This window comes from Bombyx mandarina, chromosome 11, assembly GCF_030267445.1.
Source record: "Bombyx mandarina strain Sakado chromosome 11, ASM3026744v2".
Lineage (NCBI taxonomy): Eukaryota > Metazoa > Arthropoda > Insecta > Lepidoptera > Bombycidae > Bombyx > Bombyx mandarina.
Window position 1 is genome coordinate 2,214,840 of NC_143218.1, and position 13,394 is coordinate 2,228,233.

The following is a 13,394-nucleotide window of genomic DNA, read 5'->3' on the forward strand; positions in this document are numbered from 1 at the left end:
CGTTACAATTAAAATTCAACGTGGTCTCGAGCTAGAGACGGTTCGTACTCAAGAGTGCTCACTAAGCCATTTAAGGTCGACGACTCAATTCTGATGCATACCAGTGTCCAAGGACCCTTCGAGCCGGAAGCGGTAACTCTTTGGGGCAGGAGGCAGTCGCCAGACACGACTGAGCTCCTTCAAGTCAGTACTGTTACGAGCTGGAGCTCAGAATATATAATAAGGTATTCGTCTATATACTGATTAAAACTCAATTTAGTTATCACGACAATTGAGGGTAGTCACAATTCGCTCGCTTCTCATCAAGGCGGGACTGGTGATTAATGTTGGTTTGGTGAGGAACTTATCGTCATCAGGCTGCATCTCTCCACTGCTGGATGTAGGTCTCTCTGATAGTCTGCCGCACGCATCGGACCTTTTCTCGCATATCAGTGCAAGTCCACGGGGCAGGGGGACGCCCGACGCTGCTCTTACCGGTACGTAGTCTTACAGCCCAGAACGCGTATGCTCCATTGGCTATCGGTTCTGCGACACGTACATTCGGCCACTTTTTTTTCGGTCAGTGGACCGAATCTCATACGAATCTTTTCCGTGTTTAGGGTTCGTGCAGGGTATATGGGACTGGACGGGCCGTAGATGTTGAGTGGAGACTGAGGGCCCAAGGATGTTTTAGGGCCCTCCACCAAAACAAACGACTCCGCTTGCACTCTCTCACTCGACGCCCGATCACCGCCCGGGGTCAGAAACCAGGCCGAGCAAGAGCAGTGCTTCGCAGAATTTACCAATGTACCATCGGATCGGAAACGCGAAGCACTGCGAAGATCCGGCGAGGAACTCAGGAAGCTTAAGAGATGCGTTGCTGTCTCGACCTAGTAGAGCGTTTAGGTTATCGGCTTGAACCCAATATCGCTATACTCACCGCGGCCAGAATTTTCATTTTTATCTTCATCTTGTACTAATCCACTCTGTAGTTTCGACGGTTTTTTAATGTCGCTCGTTGCACGCGGCAATTCATTGATGAAGCATAGGGTGAATTTCTGAGAGGGGGAAAGGGAAATTCGTTTGTGTGACCAAACATACAGACAATACATAAACGAAAAATTATAATAGGTTGGGGAAAAAGTCTTTTCGCATTATAGTATGTATGAAAATGTAATAAAATCTCTGTGGCTATACTATTTGTATCTGGCTGGGTTGGATATCATTAAAAGTTTAAATTTTAAAGAAGATAATTCTAAATTCAAATTAGGAAGATGTGTGATTTTTATATATTTTTCGTACTTTTAAGTTGAGTGAATCTAACGAAGAAATTCGATACATTTTAAAATTTTACTACAAAAAAGGTACAAAATGCAACGCAAGCCGAGAAAAAAATTTGCAATGTTTATAGACCTAGTGCAGTGTCTGTGAGAGTAGCACAAATTTGGTTTAAGCCTTTTCAATCCGGAAAATTTTATGTCAAGGATGCACGTCGCTCTGGTCGCCCTATTACGGATAAAATGGATGCCATTTTTGAAAAAGTGGAGCAAGATCGGCATGTCAGTAATTACGACGTAGCTGAAGAACTGGGAATTGACAACAAAACAGTTTGGGCGCATTTGAAAAAAACTGGGTACACAAAAAAGCTCGATATTTGGGTACCTCACGAGCTCACTGAAAGAAACCTATTAAACCGTGTACTCATTTGTGATTCTTTATTACGACGTAATGAAACCAAACTATTTTTGAAGAAGCTGATAACTGGTGATGAAAAGTGGATCACGTACGACAAGAACGAGCAAAAAAGGTCGTGGTCAAAGGCCAGGCTTCACAGACTGTGGCGAAACCCGCGTTAACTCGCAACAAGGTGATGCTGTATGTGGTGGGATTGGAAGGGCATTATTCATTATGAGCTGTTACCACCAGGCAGGACCATCGATTCTAAACTCTACTGCGAACAACTGATGAGATTAAAGCAAGAAGTTGAAAGAAAGCGGCCGGAATTAATCAACAGAAGGGGTGTAGTTTTTCATCATAATAACGCTAGACCTCACATCTTTAGCCACTCAGTAAAAATAAGAGAGCTTGGCTGGAAGGTGTTAATGCATCCGCTGTATAGTCCTGACCTTGCACCTTCAGATTTCCACCTGTTTCGGTGTCTTCAGAAATCTTTAGGTAGTGTCAGGTTAACATCACGAGAGGACTGTCAAAACCAATTGTCGCGGTATTTTGATCGGGAAGCCCCAAAATTTCTATAGCAATGGGATCATGTCCTTACCTACAATATGGCAAAAAGTCATCGAACAAAATGGTACCTACATACTTTAGTTAAATGTAAATAAACTATATTAAAAAATTTTGTGAATTTTCTTAAAAAATGCGAAGAAACTTTTTCCCCAATCCAATATATGAACAGTGTTTCGATGTTGTGACCTGCGGGATAAGACGGCCGGTGCGTTCGCATAGAGCGACGCGACCATGCCAAGGTTCGAATCCTGCAGACAGGAAACGATTTGTCTAACGAAATACGCTCTTGAGATACGTTCAGGAATGACTTTCGCGATGAAGGAATAGCATCCTGTAAGAATAATAACTTTTTTAACTTCGAGACAACCTTAACGAATAGGGTTGTCAACACTTACCTGTTTGGTCAAAGCTATCTTGTTTCTTTTATTTCTTTCTTTATTTTTCTTTAATTTCTCTGGAGAACAATATCGGGATTGCCTCTTGCGAGGCACACTCCTGACGTTTACCAAGGTATCTTGTTGTTGGTGATCAACAGTACTAATGAAAGCTTGCTTCACTGTAAATTACAATTTTTTTTTAGTCCCTAGATGGCTCGCCGCACATTTTTTATTGATTACTTGACTCCACGTAATGTGGGATAAGAGGCAGTAAATTATCCTTGACGATGCTTCTTACCTTCGTTTTTGGTTTTATCTTTTAAATCTACGCTAACATTTGGACTTCCAGAACAATCCGCATTCGACGATATCGCGGTGGGCTTGTTGTTGGTGATTTTCAAACGCGGCGGACTGGATACTTCGGTCTGTAAATATTCGTTTAAATCCTGAAAACATTAATGCCTTATGTTCGTCTTTTGAGGAGACAACATAATGCAGATTGAGATTTCGGTTCCACGTCTCAAGGTGGAGAATAGAGGTGAGTTGTTGTAGTCCTAGGGTACCCTGTTGGTACATAGGGCCCTCACAAGTTGCCTCTATTTCACCCTGTCTTGCGCTTGCTCTTTAACATCGCTTTAGACCAGGTTTTCTCCTCATACGCGGTTCCCACTCAAACGCGATTGATGCTGCGTTGACTCCGCTGCACTGTAGTGTTTCCTATCGAACACTATTTGGCGGTGAGATTATTGTGCATTGATAGGAGCTTGAACCTGCACTAGGGTCGCTAATTCTCTCGTAGCCTTCGTATAAATTACTCTGCAATTCCACTGACACTTGCATGAAGTTCACACGTTTGAAGTTCATTTCTTTCTCTCTTTTTACATTGATGTGGATCGATAAAGAATGGGTTGGTGTCGACCCTTCCAAACTAGTGTAGTGTAGCTAATACTATACATTCTGTACCTGAGTTATAAAGACGAATCATTACTATATAGGAACAAAAGGAAAGACAAAAAACTGCTCATATAGGTTTTTCAACAAACTCTTCAAAGCCATTTTGTACTTCCCTCCCAACAAGTTATCTAAGCTTTGGAAAAGTAGGGAGTCTGTCGGTGCAAAGTTAGCGAGTACGATAGATCACACTGTAGGCAGACGAGCATATGGCCCATCTGATGGCGAGTGCCAGTCAGCAATGCGTGGGCCAGAGTCAAGCCGCTGTCTACCATATTTTTTTTCGGGCAGGAGGCCGAACCTCATTTGAGGCTTCCGCGCCTAGGGGGCGCGCGGTTTATGTGGGACTTGACGGTCTGCAGTAGACCGCGGGTTTAAGGATGTTTAACGGCCCTACCCACGAAACGACTCCCCTTGCACTCTCCGTCAGATCTCCACCTGGGGTCAGAACCCAGTCAGAGTAGGAGGGTTCCCGTGGTCTACACTGCAACCAGACTCGCGGTGCCACCCTTAGAACGCCCAAAGACGGGTTGTCGAGGCGATCGATGACAAAACATCCACGCCGGTCTCCGCGATACGGCGGCCCATCAGACCGCACGGGTGATGCCGCTGATGTTCCGGGATAACCCGCTGGGTCAGGGGCAGCTTGCCGGGTCGGAACGCGATACACTTTCGACCGGGTTGCTCTTATATGTTCAGCGACAACAGCGACGACGGCAACCCGGACTGCAGCGGCTGAGGCGTCGCCTCATCCTCCTGACGCCGGCACGCTAGAGTAACTTAGGGTGCGGCACAATCTTGACCTTTCAGGTCACCCCATGACCGTTACCGGGAGGAGAATGCCAACTCACAGGGGCCATGGTCGGACGAACGTCCTCCTCCGACCCCCAGCTCGGCGGCGACGGCACGGCGCCGAGAGGGAGGAAGGGCTCTCCGTCTACCGTTCCGCCGCTTCCTTCTGCGAGACGGTGGACCCGTAGAAGTTGAGTATCGCCTGCCAAGACTCGTCGCTTAAACTAAGTAGCCTCCCTCGATATCATTAAAGTGTTTTTTGTATTTATTTTTTTGTACACTACCCACCCGATTGTGTTGTGTTAACTATGGAAACCCTATGAAACTATGGTTTAGTTTTTGTTTAACAATATTTAATATACCATAGTGTAATTCTAGTTTGTCAAAATAATCAACATGTAAACTCACGTTATCCTTGAAGGCGGTTTCAATATCTCCCTTAGATCCACAAAATTTATCGCGGACGCTATTTTTCTTTCTCGTCAATCCAATTTTTGCTAAAAATTCATCAGCGAAGTCCGCGTCTTTTACACAATCGTCCGAGATTTGAATATCTGTAAATGTTTCGTTACAATTAAAACCTAACACGAACTCGAGCCAGATACGGCTCGTACTCACGAGTGCTCACGGACGCTCATTAAGAGATGTGAGGTAGACCACTAAATTCTGATGCATACCAGTGTCTAAGGACCCTTCAAGCTGCAAGCGGTAACTGTTTATGGATAGGAGGCAGTCGCCAGACACGAACGCGCTCCTTCAAGTCAGTACTGTTACGAACTCGAGCTCAGAATAAATAACAAGCTCTTCGCATATATATTGATTAAAACTTAATTTAGTTATCGCGGCAATTGAGGGTAGTCACTTCAGTCACAATTTGGTCGCTTCTCATTAGGGTGAGACTGGTGATTAATGTTGGTTTGGTGAGGAACATATCGTCATCAGGCTGTATCTCTCCACTGCTGGACGTAGGCCTCTCCGATAGTCTGCCTTCAACATCTGAGCTCTTCCCGCATATCAGCGCAAGTCATCGGTCCACGGGGCAGGGGGCGCCCGACGCTGCCCTTACCGGTACGTGGTCTACAGTCCAGAACGCGTCTGGTCCATCGGCCATGGGTTCTGCGACACATATATCCGACCCCTAGCCATTTCATAACTAATAACAAATATATACCATATATGTAATAATTAGGCTGATGATCGTAAAATAAAACCGTAATAAATGTATCTATCTATCTATGTGTCGGAGACGGTCCTTAGTTTGTTAGCAAAGAAACGCAGCACGATTCTCGAGAGATGGCAGCACGATCGCGGTATCGTCGGAGCTCTGCTAACTTCGTGCTACGATAGAGCCTAGCTAATGGAGGTGCATAGACGCCATTCGTTTTCGTTTGCTAACGTCAAAAGAAGATTTCTAAATTGTTCTAATACAACAAACGTGATTGGTTCGCCCCTATGATGTCTGAGGATGGTGTCAATAATGTGGTCTCTCCTACCTATGTATGTTATCATTCCAAAATTTTCCCTTTATTTATAACCAAGAATTAACTGACACCATTTTTTACATATCGCCCATTTAACCGTCCTCACCATATTGCTTTGCATCTCTCCATTATTTCTATCTTTCTTATCGTTTTCTCTCGCTCACACCTTAACGCTCCGTCTAACAATTTTTTATACATTACGTTCTTGCCCGTCCTACAGATATAATGTCGCGGTTTTAGATAATCGTGAGATGACGAGAACTTATGTGGCTTCCGATGTCAGACTTCAGTGTCTTCTCTCTTTCTCTCTCTTTACGTGCGTCACGTAACAGAGACAGCAATATTTTTTTTCCGTTACCTATACGCTGGCTAAGGGACTATTCCAGTTTCGCTGTGGAGAGTTCACGGGGCTCAACTTGAGCGGATTTGCCAACAACACTGGCCCTAGCAAGAGCAGTGTTTCGTAGAATTTACCACCGGATCGAAAACGCGACCCACTGCGCTGATCAGGCGAAAAACTTAGGATGGTCAAGATTGAAATTGAAGTGAAGAAGTCGCTGTCTCGACCTAATAGAGCGTTCAGGTTATCGGCATGAACCTACCATCGCTATACTCACCGCGGCCAGAATCTTCATTTTTATCTTCATCTTGTACAAATGCACTCTGTAGGTTCTTCGGTTTGCTAATGTCGCTCTTTGCACGCGGCAATTCATTGACCAAGCATGAGGTGAATTTCTGAGAGGGGGAAAGGCGAATTCGTTTGTGTGACCAACAGACAGACAATACATAAAATAAACATTATAAATGAACACTGCTTCGATGTTGTCGTGGCCTGCGGGATAAGACGGCCGGTGCGTTCGCATAGAGCGACGCCACCATGCCAAGGTTCGAATCCCGCAGGCAGGAACCGATTTGTCTAACGAAATACGCTCTAAAGATATGTTAACGAATGACTTCAACCATGAAACAATTGCATCGTGTAATATTTAGTAATACTTTAGTATTACTGGTGGTAGAACGAATTGTGAGTCCGCACGGGTAGGCACCACCACCCTGCCTATTTCTGCCGTGAAGCAGTGACGCGTTTCGATTGCATAGGCCGGTAAACATACGGCCCATCGAGTATTTGAGTGGTTACAGAAGTGTATAGACATCCACTTAAATTATAAATGAGAAAGTGTGTTTGTTTGTTTGCCCTTCATCCACGACGACTGAGATGTTTTTAAGGTGACAGTACTTTTTTTTTATTGCTTAGATGGGTGGCCGAGCTCACAGCCCAACTGGTGTTAAGTGATTACTGGAGCCCATAGAAATTTACAATGTAAATGCGCCACCCACCTTGAGATATAAGTTCTCATGTCTCATTATAGTTACAACGGCTGCCCCACCCTCAAGCCGAAACGCATTACTGCTTCACGGCAGAAATAGGCGCGGTGATGGTACCTAGCCGTGCGGACTCACATGAGGTCCTACCACCAATAAAACTTCGAGAACTTTTACATTAATATGTACAATATCATGTGACTGTGATGTCTTTTAACTGAGAACACTGAATATCTTAGAGTCGAGACAACCTTAACGAATAGGGTTGTCGCCACTTACATTTTTGTCCAAACTTTTCATACTGTTTGTCTTCAATTTCTTTGGAGACCTATGTTGGGAATTCCTCTTTGGTACACTCCTGGCGTTTACCAAGGCATCTTGTTGTTGGTGATCAACAGAACTGATCAAATCTTGGTTCACTGTAAATTACAATTATTTTTTTGATTACCTAGATGACTCAGCGCACATTTTTTATCGGTTGCTTAACTCCACGTAATGTGGGATAAGAGGCAGTAAATGATCCTTGACGATGCTTCTTACCTTCGTTTTTGGCTTTATCTTTTAAGTCTACGCTGGCATTTGGACTTCCAAAACAATCTGCGTTCGACGATATCGCGGTGGGGTTGTTGTTGGAGATTTTCAAACTCGGTGGACTGGATACTTCGGTCTGTAAATATTCGTTTAAATCCTGAAAACATTAATGCCTTATGTTCGTCTTTTGAGGAGACAACATAATGCAGATTGAGATTTCGGTTTCACGCCTCAAGGTGGAGAATGGAGGAGAGTTTTGTAGTTCTAGGGTACCCTGGGCCCTCACAAGTTGCCTCCATTTCACCCTGTCTTGCGCTTGCTCTTTAACATCGCTTTAGACCAGGTTTTCTCCTCATACGCGGATGCCACTCAAACGCGATTGATGCTGCGTTGACTCCGCTGCACTGTAGTGTTTCCTATCGAACACTATTTGGCGGTGAGAGTATTGTGCACTGATAGGAGCTTGAACCTGCACTAGGGTCGCTAGTCCGTTCGTAGCCTTCGTATAAATTCCTCTGCAATTCCACCGACACTCCCATGACAAATCCATGGATTGCTAAGAAATTCGTTTCTCTCTCGCACTCTTTACGTTGATGAGTATCGATAAAGAATGGGTGATAGAGCTGGTGCCGGTCGCCAAAGAAAAGGGCATCACCTATCACGAGGTGATGACCTGGGCACGTGGTGGTATTAATATAGACGCCCTCGCCGTGGAGGGGGTGGTTTAAGGGTCCGGCAGACTGCCAACGGGGCCCGCCTTCTAGAATGCGTCGGCGCAAATTTCAGCGCCGCAGCCGAAAATTTGGCAGCCCATCTGACGGAAAACCTGCAGGACCCCAAGGTGGTGCCCGTCGCGCGGGCCCTTAAAATGGCAGAGATAAAAATAACGGGCCCGGGCAATTGCAGCACAAAAGAGGAATTCGCCGTGGCCATCGCGATCTCGGGGACTTCCGCGCTACATATACCGGGAGTCGTACGACATGGGCGCGTTGCCCGATCGCACCCCTTCTTAAGGTCCATGTTTAGATAGCCCAGAGAGACTGCACGTAGGCTGGATAGAAGCCCACGTGCTGTCTTCGGTGCTTTGGCACTGGCCACGGCCTCGCCAAGTGCCCCTCTATTGTGGACCACAGTGACCTTTGTATCCGTTGCGGTCAACCGGGGTACAAGGCTGCCTCCTGTACAACAGCCGCATCGCACTGCGTCTTGTGCAATGCGTCCTTAGGCGTCCTTCGCCTTCCTTAGCCGGGCCGTCTGGTTGTGTAGTGTTGACCGCGGTAAACCCCCTACTTCATCCGGGTTCTGACCTCGGAGGGGATCAAACGCTTGGACGAAAAGTGCAGGAGTCGCTTAGTAGGTAGGGTCCTGAAAACATCCTTGGGATCGCGGTTCGCAGTCGCGAACTAATTCCACATACCCCGTAGGAGGTACGGTCCCCGACCCAAAAAAGAAAGAGGGCTGAACCTCCTAAGATCCGCGTCTATGGAGCACGCGGGATATGTGGGACTTGATGATCTTCAACTGTTGGGAGCAGACCAAGTGCCCAAGGTTTTTTTTAGGCCACTACCGTTCCATGCGACTCGCCTTGCACTCTCAAACCCTACATCCGATCTCCGCCCAGAGTCAGAACCCCGTCAGAGAGTACGAGGGGTTCCTGCAGTCAAAACTATAACTTGACTCGCTGCGCCACCTCGAGGACGCCCGACCGACGGGTCTTAGATGCGGTCGTTGACGAGACATCGACGCCGGTCTCCGCGATACGGCGGCCCATCTGACCGAACGGGTGATGCCGCTGATGTTGCGGGATAACCCGCTGGGTCAGAACCAGCTTGCCTACCGTCGACCGGGTTACTCTTTCTCAGTATGTTCGATGACGACAGCGACAACGAAAACGCGGACCACAGCTGCCGGCATGACGTCCCATCCTCCTGATACCAGCGCGCTAGAATGACGGTAGCATGCGGCGTAACCTCGACCCCCTCAGGTCGCCCCATAACCATCACCGGGAGGAGACTGCCAACTCACGGGGGCCAGAGTTGGACGAACGTCCTCCTCCACCTACAGCTCGGCGGCGGACTCGTAGAAGTCGAGTATCGCCTGCTAGGATTTGTCGCTTAAATTAAATAGCCTTTCTTCCCCTCGATATCATTAATGTGTTTTCTGTTTTTTTGTACACTACCCACTCGATTGTGTTGTGTTAACTATGGAAACCCTGCTTAGTTTTTGTTTAACGATCTTTACAACATAATGTAATTCTAGTTTGTCAAAAAAATATGAACGAATGATTGAGTGAATGACGAAATATCAACATGTAAACTCACATCATCCTCGAAGGCAGTTTCAATATCTCCGTTACGTCCACTAAATTTATCGGGGACGCTATTTTTCTTTTCTTTCCATCCCATTTTTTCTGCAGAGTCATCAGCGTAATCCGCGTCTATTACACAATCGTCCGAGATTTGTATATCTGTAAATATTTTGTTACAATTAAGACCCTGCGGGTCATACTCCTTTGGTTGGGAGTGGTGGCTGAGAGTTTTCCACAGCCCTAGGTTGAGGCTGAGGCATGTCGGGGAGAGGCTCGGAGGACTGAATTGGATCCTTGATTGGATCCTCTATCTCGGACGTTTCCATAAATTTAACTGATTGAGTCACAGTTACGATTTTTTTTATATAGCTTCTTTTTCTTTTTCCTCTCGTGTCAACCTTTTCTTTTCTTTAGCCTTTATTTTTCTTTTGTAAGTTGTTTTTTACTAATAATGGTGTTGTTATTCCGAAGGGCTGAACGCGGCTTTCTTGTCGGAGGCGATTGGTTTGCCGCTGCCATCAAGGTGGACGCTGCAGGATTGGCCTCTACCGTGATGATTTGGTCGATACTTAAAAAGGGAGTCGGGACTAGGGAAACCTTACCCTTACCCTTACTCCGACATGAACAAGGAGAGGGCTTGCACTATTGCTATACTCACCGCGGCCAGAATTTTCATTTTTATCGTCATCTTGTACAAATGCTCTCTGTAGGTTCTTCCGTTTTTTAATGCGTCTCTTTACACAAGGCAAATCACCGATGAAGTATGTGGTGAATTTCTGAGAGGGGAAGGAGGAATTCGTTTATGTGATCAACATACAGGCAACACATAAAATGAACATTATAAACGAACAGTGCTTCGATGTTGTCGTGGCCTGCGGGATAAGACGGCCGGTGCGTTCGTATAGAGCGACGCGGCTGTGCCAAGATTCGAATCCCGCAGACAGTAACCGATTTGTCTAACGAAATACGCTCTTAAGCTATGTTCACAAATGACTTCCACCATGAAGGAATAGCATCGTGTAATATTTAGTAATAGCGTAATTACTGGCGGTAGAACGTCTTGTGAGTCCGCACGGGTAGGTATAACTACCCTACCTATTTCTGCCGTGAAGCAGTAACGCGTTTCGGTTTGAAGGGCGAGACAGTCGATGTACTGTAGAGCTGAGACTTAGGACTCTGTCTCAACTTGGGTGGCGACATTTACGTTGGTACTGGCTGTTCAACAGCGTCAGTGAAGGTCCCGTGAGAATTAGATGCTTTTTCGGGATACGGCTCATGTCACTCTCCTAATACTGTCACTTTATAAACATCTTAGTCTGTTGTCGTTGGTTCGTTTCAACGTGAAAGGACAAAACAAACAAACACACTTGTACATTTATAATTTAAGTGGATGTCTATATACTTCTGTAACCACTCAAACACTAGATGGGCCGTATGTTTACCGGCCTATGCAATATATATAAAAACTTCGAGAACTTTTACACTATTATGTACAATGTCATGTGACTGTGATGTCTTGTATCTGAGAATAATAACTTTTTTATTTTCGAGACAACCTTAACGAATAGGGTTGTCGCCACTTACATTTTTGTCCAAACTTATTATACTGTTTGTCTTCAATTTCTTTGGAGACCTATGTTGGGAATTCCTCTTTGGCACACTCTTGGCGTTTACCAAGGCATCTTGTTGTTGGTGATCAACAGAACTGATTAAATCTTGTTTCACTGTAAATTACAATTATTTTTTTGATTACCTAGATGACTCAGCGCACATTTTTTATTGGTTGCTTAACTCCACGTAATGTGGGATAAGAGGCAGTAAATGATCCTTGACGATGCTTCTTACCTTCGTTTTTGGCTTTATCTTTTAAGTCTACGCTAGCATTTGGACTTCCAGAACAATCCGCGTTCGACGATATCGCGGTGGGCTTGTTGTTGGTGATTTTTAAACGCGGTGGACTGGATACTTCGGTCTGCAAATATTCATTTAAATCCTGAAAACATTAATGCCTTATGTTCGTCTTTTGAGGAGACAACATAATGCAGATTGAGATTTCGGTTTCAGGTCTCAAGGTGGAGAATGGAGGAGAGTCGTTGTAGTCCTAGGGTACCCTGCTGGTACACAGGGCCCTCACAAATTGCCTCCATTTCACCCTGTCTTGCGCTTACTCTTGCTCGTGTTGTGTTAATTATGGAAACCTGTTTAGTTTTTGTGTCACTATCTTTGATACACCATAATGTAATTCTAGTTTGTGAAAAAAATATGAACGAATGATTGAGTGAATGACTAAATAAAATATCAACATGTAAACTCACGTCATCCTCGAAGGCGGTTTCGATATCTTCCTTGGACCCACTAAATCCATTTTTTTCTACAAAGTCATCTGCGAAGTCCGCATCTACACAATCGTCCGAGATTTGAATATCTACAAATATTTCGTTACAATTAAAAGCCAACACGATTTCGAGCTAGAAACGGCTCGTACTCACGAGTGCTCACGGACGCTCATTAAGACAAGTGAGGTAGACGACTCAATTCTGATGCATACCAGTGTCTAAGGACCCTTCAAGCTGCAAGCGGTAACTGTTTAGGGGCAGGAGGCAGTCGCCAGACACGACCGCGCTCCTTCAAGTCAGTACGGTTACGAGCTGGAGCTCAGAATACATAACAAGATCTTCGTCTATATATCGACTAAAACTCAATTTAGTTATCACGACAATTGAGGGTAGTCACTTCAGTCGCAATTCGCTCGCTACTCATCAAGGTGAGACTGGTGATTAATGTTGGTTTGGTGAGGAGCATATCGTCATCAGGTTGCATCTTTCCACTGCTGGATGTAGGCCTCTCCGATAGTCTGCCTTCAGCATCTGAGCTCTTCCCGCAGGGCTAGTCATCGGTTCACAGGGCAGGGGGTTCTCGGCCGATGGCGATCAGGTGGCGCGCCGCCTCTACATGGGGGTAGTGCGGTCGATGGCACTCTACGGCGCACCCGTATGGTGCCTCACCTTCCGGCTTACTCAGATGCTTACCGGCCACAGATGTTTCGGTCGGTACTTGCATAAAATAGCCAGAAGGCAACCTACGGCGCAGTGCCACCATTGCGCAGACCGCCACGAGGATGACACAGCGGAACACACATTGGCGCGTTGCTCTGGATTCGACGAGCAACGCGCCGCCCTCGTCGCGGTCATAGGAGAGGACCTCTCGCTGCCGTGCGTCGTGGCTACGATGCTCAGCAGCGACGCGTCCGGGAAGGCGATGCTCGACTTCTGCGAGTCCAACATCTCGCAGAAGGAGGCGGCGGAGCGAGAGAGGGGGAAGCTCTTCCCTTTCCGCATTGGTCCGTCGCCGTCAAGCCGGGGGCCGGAGGCGGGAATACGCCCGTACTTTCCGGCCCCTGTAGGT

The 13,394-nt window shown here is 46.0% G+C and overlaps 1 protein-coding gene across 50 annotated transcripts in view; it reads right to left on the bottom strand.

Moving 5' to 3' along the window:
• Positions 1-13,394, bottom strand: part of LOC114246679 (uncharacterized) — an 85,909-nt gene that overhangs the window by 43,459 nt on the left and 29,056 nt on the right. For 17 of the 50 annotated variants that reach the window (XM_089731325.1, XM_089731328.1, XM_089731323.1 and 14 more), the window contains 12 exons: positions 12,305-12,414; positions 11,835-11,982; positions 11,574-11,713; positions 10,648-10,765; positions 10,003-10,148; positions 7,691-7,838; positions 7,430-7,569; positions 6,430-6,562; positions 4,755-4,900; positions 2,902-3,049; positions 2,622-2,782; positions 920-1,037 (listed from right to left, as the gene is read on the bottom strand). In XM_089731325.1, coding sequence (XP_089587451.1) covers positions 920-1,037; positions 2,622-2,782; positions 2,902-3,049; positions 4,755-4,900; positions 6,430-6,562; positions 7,430-7,569; positions 7,691-7,838; positions 10,003-10,148; positions 10,648-10,765; positions 11,574-11,713; positions 11,835-11,982; positions 12,305-12,414 — 1,656 coding nt within the window. The remainder of the gene's footprint in view (positions 1-919; positions 1,038-2,621; positions 2,783-2,901; positions 3,050-4,754; positions 4,901-6,429; positions 6,563-7,429; positions 7,570-7,690; positions 7,839-10,002; positions 10,149-10,647; positions 10,766-11,573; positions 11,714-11,834; positions 11,983-12,304; positions 12,415-13,394) is intronic. The other 33 variants (XM_089731309.1, XM_089731303.1, XM_089731319.1 and 30 more) reach the window with 18 other exon arrangements.